Source organism: Gobius niger (genome assembly GCF_951799975.1).
Source record: "Gobius niger genome assembly, chromosome: 11".
In the NCBI taxonomy this organism is placed as follows: domain Eukaryota; kingdom Metazoa; phylum Chordata; class Actinopteri; order Gobiiformes; family Gobiidae; genus Gobius; species Gobius niger.
Window position 1 is genome coordinate 11,148,983 of NC_136862.1, and position 15,918 is coordinate 11,164,900.

At 41.3% G+C, this 15,918-nt stretch overlaps 1 protein-coding gene across 1 annotated transcript; it reads left to right on the forward strand.

Annotated features, from left to right (window-relative positions):
- Window positions 1–732: 732 nt before the first annotated feature.
- On the forward strand, window positions 733–15,202 carry samsn1b (SAM domain, SH3 domain and nuclear localisation signals 1b; the record flags this gene model as incomplete). Its single annotated transcript, XM_079566693.1, has 13 exons — window positions 733–736; window positions 819–854; window positions 1,115–1,189; window positions 1,280–1,359; window positions 3,165–3,300; window positions 5,221–5,597; window positions 7,407–7,487; window positions 8,884–8,997; window positions 11,724–11,811; window positions 12,713–12,864; window positions 13,151–13,336; window positions 14,514–14,664; window positions 14,958–15,202. The coding sequence occupies 13 exons, from the start codon at window positions 733–735 to the stop codon at window positions 15,098–15,100; spliced, it is 1,623 nt and encodes a 540-aa protein (XP_079422819.1). The 3' UTR covers window positions 15,101–15,202.
- Window positions 15,203–15,918: the final 716 nt, after the last annotated feature.

The window sequence follows — 15,918 nt, forward strand, 5'->3', positions numbered from 1 at the left end:
TGCACATTTGAGCTTTCCCCAGAGTGGTTCAATGATATTGAGGTCAGGAGACTGAGATGGATACTAACGGGACCTTCACTTTCATCATAGGTCATCATAGGCCTTGTTGACAACAAAAAAGTGCACCATACCTACTGTAAAATATAGAGGTGGTTTCGCTGATCCCACTGGCTCCAGGAGAATAAAGTGAAGGTCCCGTTTGTGCCATCTCAGTCTCCTGACCTCAATATCATTGAATCACTGTGGGGAGAGCTCAAATGTGCAGTTCATGCAAAACAGCCCAGGAACTTACAGGAACTGGAGGCTTTTTGCCAAGAAGAATGGGCCACTTTACCATCAGAAAAAATAAAGAACCTCATCCACAACTACCACAAAAGACTCCAAGCTGGATTTAAAAATAGCAAACTCTGTTGTTTGACCATAAATGGCTTCACACAACCACTAACTATGAGTGAACAAAAAACGTTTGGTGTTATCTTTCATGTTCTTTGAAAAGTAATAAAATAAAAAATCAACCTGTCTATGTTAGAAAATGAAGGAATGAGTTTGGACACAACTAACATTTAATTTGGCTTGTTTTTTGTGTGTTTTCCAGGAGGGCTCCACAGAAAGCATGTATGAGCCGGCCTACAGCAGGTCGGTGAGAGAGGTGCGACCCAAGTACCAGTGCAGTCCTGCCCTGCTGCGGAGGAGGCCGGAGTGGGGCGGCTCTGACCCTGCTATAAACTCGGTATGCGTACTGTTTCTGTCAAAGTGTAGGGAAGAAGATGAAAAAGCAGTCTCAAATGTGCATTGACACATATATTTGTTTCTTTCAGAGCAAATCGCAAACTGCAAAAACGAGAAGAAACAACGTAAAGTGTGTATTATTATATTCAGTGTATTGAAATGTTTGAAATCAGACTGACATTCCGATATAATGCACATGTAATTGTTTTTTTTTAGGTCTTGTTTTGTCACGTCGACCTTGGACAATGAAACTATAGGTAGGAAGCTGATACGCTATGGAATGAGTTACCTCTGTTTCTCCTTTTAATTTGATCCTACTTGTGCTTTCGTGAAGGACAGCTTGTCATATCCGTTACATCCTTTTTACATATTACCATACTTGCAGATATCCGCCGCGCATGCTGGACTTCATCTGATGATAAAAAGGACTTAGCTCATCAAAGGAAAGCGCCAGACAAAGGTATGGAAATGAACGTGTTACACATGACGCATAAAAGTTTTAGTCGAATTTGACAGTGAATCTGTAATCACATTTTCTTGTTCCCCTAAGACGTGTGTGAACCATTCAAAGACACAGAGAAGATAGTGGGAGTGGACCATGAGAGAACAAAGGCAGATCCTTTGCTTCAGGTAAAACATTTGATTCATTATCAGTGAATTGCAAGAATACTTAAAGCCACAGTGCGGAACATTCCAGGTTATACGCTGCTTTGGTGCAATGGAACTGTTGTAACACTCAAAACATAAACTAATATGCCTGCTGTGAAAAAGCGTTGATACCTGGTAACTACAATCGACACTAATTAGTAGCTAAGGTCATAAAAAACAAAAAAGATTGGATCAAATCTAAATTTCTTGGAAAATGACGACATTTTGCTGCATAGGTTCATCAGAAACACAGAAATGATGGTCAACACGGCTACAGTTTTGGCTGAATTTCCGCTCTTTATTTCATTTAATGAAATGTTTGGTTACGCAGAGAAAAGAAAAATTTCCACAGATCTTGTGCATTTGTGGCATTAAAATATTGCAGGCATTAAGCGTGACTTGCTGCTGCCTGTACAAACGCTGAGTAAAATAAAACAAAAGGATGGCTTACAACCTCACAGCAGAGTATTGGACTGATCCATCCATATCCTGTGACAGGAACCAGTTAAATAACCAGTGAGATCAACATTTTGATGTAGCCTACAACCAGTTTCAGAAAGGATTCATGCATATTGATTGAAATGCATTCACCCGTAGGAAATAACTGTCGGTATCGCTATTGATATTGACTAAAATCACCCCAAATGTATCGGTAAAAAAATTAATATAAAATGGTACTGTCCATCAGCATGCGTCTAATTACTCGCTAAACAATAAGAATGCTATTTTTTACATTAGGTTATTAAAATAAAGAGGAGCCTCATGTTTAGTGTTCAAAACGCTGTATCAAAGCATAGATTTTAGCTGGAGATGTCCCACTCTCAGCAATGTCATGACCCAGGTCTGAGGAGAGTCCGCTCACAGTCAAGTCATTATTAAGGTGTTTCTCTCTAATAAAAACAACTCTTTCCTGGTTGTGCCGCTGTAGCTTTAAATCACTCCTCCTTGGTAAAACCTCCCATTGATGCATTCATGTGCTGCGGCCAGAGCGGAGTGAATGGCTGAGTCTGTTGTAATCCTGTGCCCACATGGCCGTGTGTGCCAGGAAGCACCTGCTGCACCTGCATGTGCACGTGTGAGTGCACATGCAGGTGCAGCAGAAAATGTGGCCAAAAGCATCACGTTTTATACTTAGTGCTTGCGTTAATGTACAGACCCAATTTGACGGTGTTATTGTGTTTAAAAAAACAAACAAAATGCAATAAACGGGCCATTTGAAATAGAAATTCATGAACAAAATTGCTATGGGGAAAAGAAAAGAGAAGTGTTGCCGAAGATCTTCCTTGTCAAATTTCTAAATAGTATTTCACTTTGTTGCCTAAATCAGTTTCACCGTTATCTAAAATATCTCCTAAATGCAACTTGCTTTACTACAGCACATGTAGTAATCTGAGCCGATCTTGGAAAAAGAGAGTGAATGTCATGGAGGTCAGCCGTGTATCTGCCAAATCTGATCCACTGTTCACTTTAATCTGGTTCATAATCTTTAATCTTTGCCATCCAGGCCTGGTGTATCTGCTCTCGAGGACATCGAGTTTTGTACTTTATTTTATGTTTGAAAGACATTGACAAGTCATTATCATTGCATTTCTTCTAGGCTGTCGGCTCAAGGGGTAATCTGAAAATGTAATATGTCTATTTGTAAAAGCAGTCTTCATGAAGAGCTCCCCTTTTTCCGGCTCTGACCGCTAGTCAAGGGATGAGAAATGGCCTGTACTTTTAAATGCAAAACGAAACACACTTAGCCTTGAATGTGTGCACGCTGCACATATTGTTCTTTATTGCAGGCCAGCGAAACTGCCGCTGACACAGCAGAATCGATAAAAGCTAGAAGACTAAAGAAGTTACAGAATCTGGTGCCAACTAAGAAAGGAGGACAACAAAGTGCAAGTGGGAAAGAGAGGAGCCCGTCTGAGAATTATGGTAAGTATATGGTCAGTTATGCACTGCAGGTACATGCAGTGACCAAAGACTTGGAGCCAGGCTGCGCTCCTGCAGGTTTCCACACATGGAGCATTTCATTCGTTTCAGTCCATACTCCATATAATTCTATTTTATGCTGTGATTAGTGAGCCTTTTAAAATGCTGTTACTGATATTCATGGTATACTTGAAATTAGCGCATAGTTATTCATTTAGACTCGCCACAGCACTGTTCGAGGCAACATCCACCTTTGGCTTCGCACGTTGTGCCTGTGCCGTGAGCGGTCTGACAGGACAGTCCTACGGTACACACACAGGCCAGATAGTAGATCGGGTCATCTTGTGACCAGCGGTTCGAATCCTGCAGGGGCACAATGTCGTTGTGTACTTGGGCAAGACACTTCACCTGCCTTGCCCCCAGTGTCTGCGTACATTGTTGTATGAATGAGTGCGTGAATGGGTGAGCGGATCCTTGCTGGATAGATCTTTGAGTGCCTAATGAAGGTGGAAAAAACACTAGACTAAAGCAAAGTTCATGTTTGGCAATGTCTGTGCTACAGGCGGCATTTAAAACAGAAAAGTCTCCATCGTGTTCAGTCTGAATGCAGTATAATAGCAGCAGGAAGTGCACTAGGCCACGAACAGTGTCGATTTTTATCACAGCGCCGCTCAGTGGATGACATTTTGGGAGAGCAGAACGCCCGAATTTCATGAACTTGGAGGCTAGTTTTCTAGCATCCTTGTGAAAGTGACCCTGAAAAGTGACCCTACAAGTAGTGAAATGTGCCCATAAACATCTCCCTATTAATAACTGGGATGCTACAAATATGTTAGGAAGATTAGGGATGAGTTTGTACCCCCACCAACATTTCAATTTAGTGGCTTCCTCTTTCATTGTTTGAAATGAAAATATCAGGTATAGGGCCTTTAAACATGTCACACTGACAGACGAGGTAAAATAGGCAGAAATTTCTCTCTGAAAACCAATATCTCATTTTTTTGTACACTCTAATTTGACATGTAATTCATCTCCAACACCATCATTGGCATTAATAATTATATTATAGTTGGCATTATACACCTTGCCCAGGGACAACATTTGAAAACTAGCTAACACTGACACATTTACGGACATGTTCATTAATGTGGACTGTCCCTGTAAACAAATAAAATAAATGAAATTACATTTTCTCGTATTTCTTTCCAGTGATTTGACTAATGAGTTAGGAATCCTTGTGTTATTTGTTTGGAAGTTGCTTGTGTAACATATTTGTCCCTTTTCCAAACAATAATAAATAAAATATACCTTACAAATCAACTTGTCTTTCTTAAAGTAGTTTCACAAAAACTCCTTTGTGGTGAAAGGTGGAAAACCCTTGTCTGTCCATTTCCCTCCTCTTTCAACAGTTTTTCCTCCTTGGCTTAAATTTGACTTCACTTTCATCTGAGGAATGCTTTGTCGCTGTGCAGCTGACAGAGCCACCTTATCCAACGGGCTAGCAGGGGCCGGAGCCCAGGGGCCGGAGCCCAGGGGCCGGGGCCCAGGGGCCGGGGCCCAGGGGCCGGGGCCCAGGGGTCGAGGCCCAGGGGCCGAGGCTGGAGCCCAGGGGCCTACCAATCACTTCACTTTGCGGCATGACTGACCGTATGCAATGATTGCGCTCCTATGTGTGTACCTGGAGTAGGCCCGCCCCACCTGGCCCAGAGGGATACATGTAGGAGTAGCAGGGTTAGGGTTTTTGTGGGATTTAGGGTGCAGGTTATAGGTTAGGGTTAGGGTTTGCGCTGGGTTTGCCTATCCAGAGTAACTTCCTGACTTCTCTCACCCCGGACATTTCTTCCAGCAGAGACATGCAGTAGTCCCTCCAGTGTGTCCTAATATGTATTTTTTCTCTGATTTTCTCTGTTTCCCTCTTTGTAGATCATTTGGCAGGCATGTTTAGCTCGTATAACCCAGTTCTGACATGCATCGGTCTGGGCAAGAAAGAGAAGATTCCCACTGTCACCTCCCCCTCACCAGTCCAGCCCGACAGTGCCTCGCGGGAACCCTCTGAGGTGGAGTCCCTCTGGAGTCCTCTGCAGAGCCCCAGTGAGCCGTGGAGCCCGCAGCACTGCCACGAGCCCGGGCACGCCGTCGGGCACGAGCTGTGGGAGTGCGGCTCTGCTCTGTCTCTGCCTCGGGCGGCGGCCTGGGATCGCTTCGAGAACCTCATCCAAGAACTGGACCGTAAACAGCCCGACCCCTGCCTCCCCCACATGGTCCACTCCATAACTGACCTGGACCTGCACCAAGACGAAGTAAGATTCCACTGTCCATTTATTAGAGTTTTATTACTATGATGTCCCCGTGTGACTTTGAGCGAATCACGGGAACCTTGAGGGAATATTTTAACGAACAAACATATGAATAAAATCTCGGTTATTGAGCTCTTCTCCCTTAGACTGATTAATTGAACTCAACAAATGAAAAGGATCAGCAAGTCATCAAACAATATGCAATGGAAGACACATAAATACATAATACAACAAAATACAATTTTTGACAGGGACAATTAAACACAGTACAAACCAAGCTTGTAGCTGATGCTATGCAAAAAAGTGTAGGCCTTTCTACACTACATTAAAGGTGTATTATGCAACTTTTTTGTGAAGAAAAAGGTTGATATTTGTGGGTATTTGACCCTGTAGTGACCCAGGGGCTGTATGAGTGGTTAGCGTGGCACTTTTGATCACAGTGGTCTCTACAACGCTCCAGGAGCAATTGCTCTGGGAGGTTTTCACCGTGGACAGACCCTCTCACCAGAAAACCTACAAAACAATTGATCCTGGAGCATTGTAGAGACCACCATGATGGAAAGTCAAGGCACCATGCTGACCACTCAAACAGCCCCATGGGTCACTACAAGGTCTAATACGGACAAATGTCTTTTTTTTTCACATAAAAAGTTGCAAAATGCACCTTTAAAATTTGTAGTACATTTTCAATTTCATTCCACCTACCTTTTTACACTGTACAAATAATTCATTCACACAAACTCAGTGCTATTTAGACTTCGAGAGGTGAACATTCTAAACTCAGATACGTTTTTTAAGTTCAGTGGGCAGTGAGTTCCACAACTTTGCTCTTTTATACACAAAGGCAGACTCACCAAATGAAGTTCTTCAAAAGCTTTCAAACAGTTCGATATGCCATACGCAGGTTCTAATACTACTACTAATCTGAACCAAAACAAGACTCAAATGGACCTGAATTATAGAAATGCTGTGTCTTCTTGGATATTGTCACCTAATATTGCAATAATGATAATTTTGCAATATTTATGCAGTTCAAGTCAGAACAGACATTTATGAATGAACAAGACACAAGCAGCGAGCCAGGGAAGAGATTTTAAAATGAATGTGCTCCTGTCTCTTTGCTGTCAGGATCCTTACAGCTGAATTTTTAACTCAATTGGATGGTATTTGCATGTCCTCCACACTGTCCTACTTAGGAGAGTGAATTGTCCAGGGTTTATCCCATAACTCATTTTAATGAGATGGAATCCCGTCCATTCCAAGAAAAACCTATATGAAAATGCTACGATCCAAATTGAACTTCTCAACCTTGTCAATAGTGTGCTCATGCAAACCACACTCTCCAATTGCCATAAGAAATATCAATAGTTTGGTTTAGGATCGTTATAACGTTGTTGCTTATCCATCCTGTGTGTAATGCCCCTCTCTAACAGTCCGTGTTGGGAATGAGCCAACAGTGCGTGTAACAGCTGCTGCGAGAGGCGCTCTGAATGACCGCTAAACTAAAGTTAATGGCCAACCGCTAAGAAGAGCCTCATTGCTTTCATCCTGCCTCCACCATTTGGCCACTAACAGTTCATTATGCCCAAACAATAACGGAATATGCACCAACAAAGTGATGCAAATAAAGCAGACAAGAGCAGCGCAATGACAGGCGATAAAAAAAATAGCGCGCCAGTTGTTTTCCTAATTCAGAGTAATATTACAAATGGGAATAAACACCGGCTGGGGTTAATGGCACAGAGTGGGCAGATAACATCCCATCTGTCAGGAGAAACACACACGTTTTTAATCTGTCTTTAACCCCAACAGTTGACCAGATTTGGGAGATTTGACGCCTTCAGACGGCAGTGGCCTTTATTGACCGCCCAGGATAATGGAAGCTGTTGTACGGTAAGAGAAGTCTCCCAAATCTGCCAGCGTGCGTGTCCATGTGTGTGTGTGTGTGTGTGTGTGTGTGTGTGTGTGTGTGTGTGTGTGTGTGTGTGTGTGTGTGTGTGTGTGTGTGTGTGCATCTAGCAATTTTACTTTCCCCAAATCCTCCAACAAGGACTTTCTAAAGACAAATTAAAATCTAGCCAGATGTGAAGTAGGAGTTGGTAGAGGATTTTTCTTTTTCATCGGGCTCACGTTGTGAAAGAGCGGTTCAGGGAGTAGAGACATCATCCTCACACATGGATTGGCAAAAACAGAGTCCAGATCTTAACCCCACTGAGAATCTTTGGGATGTGCTGGAGAAGGCTTTCCGCAGGGGTCACACTCTCCCATCATCAATACAAGATCTTGGTGAAAATTTAATGCAACACTGGATCTTTTGATTTTGCAGAAGCTTATTGAAACAATACCACGAGCTGTAATAATGATAATAATAATAATGCCGTACACTGCTGTATTGCACTTTACAAGCCTGTATTACGAAGTTTCTCAAAGCGAGACTACCAGTCTGTGCCATCGGCCCCTCCGACCACCACCAACCTCTCACTCACATTCAATCAGGCTTCCTGGTGTTCTCAAACAGTCTCCAATCCACCGACCAGGCCGTTCTCTGCTTAGTTTCTGAGATCTGACGGGATCGGGCAGAGCAAAGGGGGTATGGCTGTAATCAAAGCTTTTTGTTTGTGGTGACTGGGAGTTTTTATATATTGATTTTTCTATTATTTCAAGACTGTTTACATTGTAGATTCTCTCTGAATGAACACAGATGAAATTATGTTTTAAACAAAAAAAGTTTATTTTTTTTAACTTTTGCTTTGGTCACTGCTTTGCACTTTTGACATTTTCTCCAAGTGCTTCACAATGCAGTCACCAGAAATGGTTTTCACTTGACTGTTAAACCATTTCAGTGACAACCTTTTTAAGCTAACTGAGAAAATGCCAAGAATAAATGGTGGCAATTTTGAATAATCTAAAATATACACCCTTTTCTATTTCCTACATAATTCCATGTGTTCATTCATAGTTTAATGTCTTCAATGAGAATCACACAATGTAAATAATGTTGAAAATAAAGGACAGCCAATATATTAAGTGTTTACAAACTTTGTTTATAATTACGGTATTGGGTAACAGCACTCATTTGTATGACAGTGTGGTTGTTTATTGTGTTATTTTCTTGGTGTTTTTGTCAGTCTCAGTCCTCCAGGAATTAGCCATCATTCTCATCTTCTTTTTTTTCCTTTTGTTGAGCAGAATTGTTTAGCAGCAACTTTTCCACACCATCATTATTTCATACTTATTGGTTTTATTGTTTTTTTTTTTTACCTTTTCCTCTTTTTCATGATTGCTACAAACACAGACAACTCCTGGTGAACACTCAAACGTAGCATGTCAACAGAAGGAGACTGAGACGGCACCGTGTAAAGACAGCAAGCCAGCGAGCGCAGGAGACACGGCGTCCATCACTGTACGTATTCTCACAGTTTGTAATCAGTGTTTTTGTAGAATGTAGAAGCTCCACATCTGCTGGTTCTGTGACAGAGCTGACAGCCCCACACCTGCGCCACTGTCACTCAGGCGTCACAAGAGCCTGTGCTGACTGTGGGGATGAAATGTCTCTGTACAAGTGGGCGAAATTCACTTTCTGTAAATCACACGGTGGCAAATTAAATGTGATGTGTGAACCAAGTATTTTAACCTCTTAACCCCCACCTGAACCGAGCACATTTTCTCCAGTTCAGCTTTACCCAAATCTAAAAGCTTCCTAAAGAAAAGCGACAAAAACAAGATGAAAACGAGAACAAAAACAGAACAAAAAAGAGACAAAAATGTGACAAAATGTGGCAAAAATGTGATGAAAAAGAGACATAAAGGTGATGGAAAAAGAGACAAAAATTTGACAAAAAAGAGACAAAAATGTGACAAGAAATAGACAAAAAATTGATAAAAAAGAGACAAAAATGTGATCAAAAAGAGACAAAAAAGCGATGAAACAGTGGCAAAAATGTGATGAAAAAGAGTGTCTATTAAGTGACGACAACACGCCAACACAAGGAAAAAGATCACTTTTGTAGGTCTTAGCTTTCAAATGAGACATCACACTGGTCTATAGGCTGTATAGATTTGAGTAAAGCCGATAATGTGCTTGGTTAAGGCAGGGGTTAAGAGGTTGAAAACAAATCCCCCCCCAAAATTCAGGCAGTAACTTGGTGAATATTTGACTGTGCACTTTGAGCGACTTTTCTATTACATACAAATGGCAAATAAACTGAATTTTGACAATTGCGGTTGTTTCAGAAAATATTTAGACTTTAAATATTTTTGTTTTATTATGTCACAGTCTGATTCTGAAATCCTGCAAATGTATTTTCTATCTGTAAAACTACTATAACACATTAAAAATAGACACGTAACAAGATTGGAAAATATAAAAACATTTCATGGTATTCAGGGCCCCTTTTCAACAACTGCAGATTCACTCCAGTGCTCTCAAACATATTTCTAGTTAAAAGCCACATTTTTGTATTTCCAAATAAATCTAGAGAAATAGTTTTAAGAGTTTGAATGCTTTCCCGAGCTCACTGCATTCCCTGGGATTGTCACAAAGATAATAATTTGTCTTTCATGCTGGCTGTTGATTTCCCTAAATGTATTCACTTTCCATGCAGTCTGACCTGACACACTTTTTTTTTTTTTCCTCCAATATTTCTCTTTCATGTTTAAAGCCGCATGTGCAGTCTCTTCTAAAGCCTCTTTGTACAACCACCGCACTACTTCTCGCTACTGTGTGCAACCCAGTTTTTCACTTGCCCCGCTTTTGTCCCACTTCCAAAACTATGTCAAAGAAAGAAGAAGAGCTAGCGCCGCGTTGTTTGCCTGGGAGGAACAGAAAGACTAAAGCAAAAGCGCAGGTAGTTGGGGGATTACGGCTCCTCGCCTGCTCACTTCTAGGTCTGGGCTATAAAAAGCTAAGCAACTCTTGCAGGATTAGGTCTACTTCCCGACACACACACCGGTGGGACGCTGAGCTCCTCTGTCACATGTGGAATCAAACAGCAGCCGGCTTTAGCCCCGAGTCAGCAGTTTGGTTCACACTTTTTTTTTTGTCTCCTGTGCAAGAAAAACTGAAGTGATTTGAAGCAGGACAAATTTGCGTTGTGTTCTTTTTGCAGATGATATAGTCCCACAGCGGGAGTCTGGCTGTCTTTTTTGATATTTATTTAGTGAAATATTGAAAGTGAGTGGGGATCGGTATCTCACTGTGTGTGATAAAAGTGACCAGCATTCATAAACACAGAAGCCAAATACAGTGGCTAAACTAAACTAAACTAAACTAAACTAAACTAAACTAAACTAAACTAAACTAAATTTTCACCTCTTAACCCCCACCTGAACCGAGCAGATTTTCCTCAGTTTGGCTTTACCACAAATCTAAAAGCTTCTTGAAGAAAGTCTAGGATGAAAATGCAACCAAAAAGTGACAAAAAAGTGTCTAAAGAGCGACAAAAACAGGCCAGAAAAGCAACGATAACACAATGAAAAATCGATGATGATTAAGCAACAAAAATGCCCCAAAAGAGCGACAGAAAAGTGACGAAAACATGATGGAAATAGTGAAAAAAGAGACAAATAAAGTGACGATAATGTAACAAAAAATGACAAAAATGTGATGAAAAAAGTTAAGAAAAAAAGGCATGTTATAGCAACAAAAAGGTGACTGAAAACGTTACAAAATGCTTCAAAAGTTACTATCAAACTGATGTTGGTCTTAGCTTTCAAATGAGACTTTGGACTCACTGGTATGTAAGCTGTGAGCTCTGAGAAGCTTTTAGATTTGGGAAAAAAACAAATTAAGCTCAAGCTGGGGGTTTAGGCAATGTGCAGATTTCCATGGAGTTATACAAAAGTAGGATGTGCGCCCTCTGTTGGAGTTTAGTATAACTGCATTTTACAATATCATCAAGCCTTCGGATACTTTCTCAACACAGAAGATGAACCAATTTACAAGAACATAAACCTGAATAAAACAAAATGTGAACTGCAATGAGACAGTCTCTCCAAATCTGCCATTCACATTTCATGACCAATTTAAGCAGAAATGTGAGACATTCCAAAGCGTTCACATACTTTTTCCTCGCACTGTACATCTTTGGGTTATGTTTCTAATGCCCAAAGCCGTATCCTCTCTTACAGGTAAAGGAGAATGGTCGTGGAAGAGCGTTAACCAAAGGACACAGTAACTCCCTGGAGAGTCTCTACAGCAGCGGACAGAGCTCCTCCAGTAAGAATCTATTAACCTCTGATCCTAATGTGCGAGTCGCTGCTGCGGCGACTGGAAGTATTATGCAACGTGTGATTGTAAGCTCCACGATCCTGTTACACTTTGCACCGCGCAGGTCAACAATTACCATTGGCAAACTCGTAAGATCATGACGTTCTGGATTTTGATTTCATATTGTCAGATGAAGGGCAGGGCCGGATATATTTGTGGTACTCTTTTTGAAAATACATTTATGTTTAACTTTATATTTGGGCCTTTTAACCTGAAACAGTCATGCCTTTGTGGTAGAATAATGTTACTACTTTTCAGTGTCACCACATACTGTAATTAAAACTATAACAATAATAGAAAATAATGATTTCCCAGCAGAGAAGACATTAAACTTAATGCCTGCTTTTGATCATGTGGATAGGCAAAGTAATTAAAGGGGCTAGATGCAAGTTCGTCCTTTTATAGTCACTACTGCCACCTCAGGCCATATGTGTAACTGCACCTTACATATTAAGCTTGTGCATGACGGCAATTTGGACCCGAATTAGCACCTTTTTGAGTGACAGTGCAGGATTTTAGAGGCAGTTGTGGTGAACAGGTCTGGGCTCATTCTACATATTAGGACATGGCTGGAACATGTAGAGGGAGGAAAATACTTAGTTTTAACATTTTTAAACTCTGTATAGTCCCTTCAAGAGATCATAACCATAAATGTTGGCATTTTAAAACCTAATTCTACCATCCAGGCCTTTCCTCCTCCTCAAAACAAAACTATATCTTTTCTCAAATGCTCCGATATTACACGAACGCGTCCTATTGTTGCCGGCGTGTGTACAGTCCAGGCTGAAAGTTACTGCTGAATTATTAAACAATGGCCTTGGCTTTACCCTGCTGTACCTGTGGTCCTCAGGCGGAGTCACCAGCGGGTCAAACTGCTCCAGTAACAGGGCCAGTCTGAGGCTGGACGATGACGTGTCCTCCCCCAGACACTTCTGCGGACGAGCTCGAGTGCACACAGAGTTTGAGCCCAATCCATACGACACCGAGTCGCTCAAACTCAAGGTAAATCCACGAGGGATTATGCTACATTCTGTCAAGCATTGAGATATTGGGTTTTAATGTCGAAATGTCTCCCTCACGGTGTGTAAAAACTACGACGAGTATGTAACGACAACAAAGTACATAATATGCATTGTATATACTTTCATAATAGATGGATTTAAATACTGTAGCTTTGACAGATTTGCTTTATTTGTGTTTGGACTCTTGTGCCATATGGAATTACAACAGCATCTGGATTTAAAGTGATACAGATGAGCTTGTTTTCCTAATTGACGGCTCTTTCCAGGTGGGGGATGTGATTGACATCATTTCCAAGCCCGCGATGGGAACCTGGACCGGCATGCTCAACAACAAAATAGGTTACTTCAAATTCATCTACGTGGACCTCTTAAAAGACGAGTCCTCGGATTCTTCTGAGTCCAAAACTGGAGATTTGTGCGTTCAGGAGTTGCTGAAGCGCTGCGATTTAGAGGTATGTGTTTTGCGATTTTACGTTCTCAAATTTCAACTGTGTAGATGTGACTTTTGGTCAAACTGTTAACCTCTATAACCCCGCCTTAAACAAGCACATTATGCAGGGTTCTACTTCACCCAAATCTAAAAGCTTCTTGAGTGGAACTTACAGCCTATAGGCCAGTGTAACTCCTTATTTGAAAGCTAAGAACTGATCTGGGTGGCATGGTAGTACAGTGGCTAGCGCTCGTGCTTCACAGCTACAAGGTCCCAGGTTCGATTCCCACCTGGACGGGGCCTCTCTGTGTGGAGTTTGCATGTTCTCCCCGTGTCTACGTAGGTTTCCTCCGTGTACTTAGGTTTCCCCTACCACTAAAAACATGTACAATAGGCCAGGATGAATCAGAGTGTGTTTGAGAGTGCGCACGGGGGACGACGGATGGAAATTAGCCCATGGCTACAATCTGGTGTGGCGTGTTTACATGCATCCCATGTATGTTCATTAACATGCACTGTCCCGACCAAATAAAAGTAAATTAAAATTAAAATCTATGATTTTTACTCTCGTTGTTGCTGTGTGACACCCCTTTTTGGATTCTTTTGATAATTTTTTTGCCATTTTTTATAATTATTTTTACACGTTCTCCTTTCTACGTTTTTTGTCACTTCTGATGCGTTTTTGTCATGTTTATGACAAATTATTATTATTTTTTTTTGTTGCATTTCTGTCACTTTTTTGCCGCTTATATAATGTTTTTATTTTGGGAGGGGGGTTTATCATCCTTGTTTTCTATTTTAGGCTTTTTTCAAGAAGTTTTTAGATTTGGGTAATACTGAACTTGAAAAAAGGTGGGGATTGAGTGTATTTTAAACATTTGTAAAACAGCATTGATCAATAATAAATGCATTATTTAGAAAAACATTTACAATGCTTTTCAAATCTTGCGTAAACCATCGATAAATGACCTAAATAGATGCTGTGTTGCCATAGTAACACTGTGCACCATCAGTCTGTCTGGTTACGTTTATTGGGTTTGGTTTAAACATATTCTCGGTCTGAGCTATAACATGTTTTGTGCTTTAAAGTGACAAACAAATGATGAGGAATGGTTTGTTTTTATAAATGATGGATAAAGCACTGACCAATGCTTTACACTGATATTCGTGATACTCAAAGTTTCCTCTTTTCTTCTCAGGGATACGCCTTGACTCTGGTGTTACACGGCTACCAGACCGCTGACGACTTGGCGAAGCTGAAGGAGCGCCACCTGATCGAACTCAACGTGACTGATCCGGAGCACAGGCGGCGTCTCCTCTCGGCTGTCAGCACGCTCCCGCCTCTGCGCTGTGAGTGATAGCGAGCGAGCAGAAAGGGCACTCAAGGACACACCGCCTTATCGTGGCATGATAAACCGTCTCGAAATATTATCCCTTTACCGCGGAACCTAAATGACGGGACATTACAAGCCCGATAAGACGAGAGCGGTGTTTAGTTTCCCACTAATCATAGCGACTGGTCAACAGGATAACCCCAAAGAGAGGGCTTCTGAAAATAGAGCGCGGTTTCATAAAGGGGCACTTGTGGGACGGGTAGGAACGCAGGGGGATTATTTGAGCGTGATTTGTTTTTGTGTTTTCAGCGGACAGTCAGGAGGAGGCCGTGTATGAGAACGTGAGGAAAGGCCCCAGGGACTCGGGCTGCGGGATGGTTAGTCCGGACAACGTCGCTGAACTCCACTCCCCGTCAGAACACAGTCAAACAGATGTGGACACGGCCTGTTGAAGATGATGACCCAAATGTGTGTGTGTTTTTTTATTAATGAAAATTGTTGTGTTTATATTTCTGTACATACTGTATTTGGATGTGTGACACTTTTGTTACGAATAAAAAATCCATTATACCTAACAATTGTCTTTTTCAAAGATTCAAGGAAGATTTTATTTTGTCAATTCATTTCACTATGAATCGAAATAGTTCCTTCTCTCGTCCTTGTTGTGGAGCAGGGGGTGGGGAGTAAGGGGTGGAAACAAAGGCAGGGAAGGGAGGGAGTTCAGCTTCCTGATAGCTTGGTGTATGAAACTGTTCTTCAGTCGACTGGACCTGGCCCGTGGATTCCGCAGTTTCCTCCCTGAAGGCATTACCTTGAAGATACTTGAAGTTGTGATGTGGCTTGTCGTTGTACGGATGAGTTGTAGATAGTTTTAAGGGCCCTATACTTGATATTTTAAATACAGTTGTGCTCAAAAGTATACATACTCTGGAAGAATTTTTAAAGATTTTTTAGACAATTTTTCAGCGAAAAGAGAATAAATAAAGTACCAAAATGACCCACATCCAAGTTTACACACCTCCGTTCTGTGTATTTCCCCCTTTAACAATAATGACAGCTTGGAGTCTTTTGTGGTAGTTGTGGAGAAAGTTCTGTATATAATCTAATGGTCCATTGATCATCATTTTGATCAGGGTCATTTTTGGTACTTTCTTTTTTCATAAAAAAAAAAAAAGCAAACTGTTTTTTCACCACAAATGGCTTCACACAACCACTTTTTGTGTTATCTTTATTCTTTGAAAAATAGTCCCAAAAAAATTCTGCCATGGTG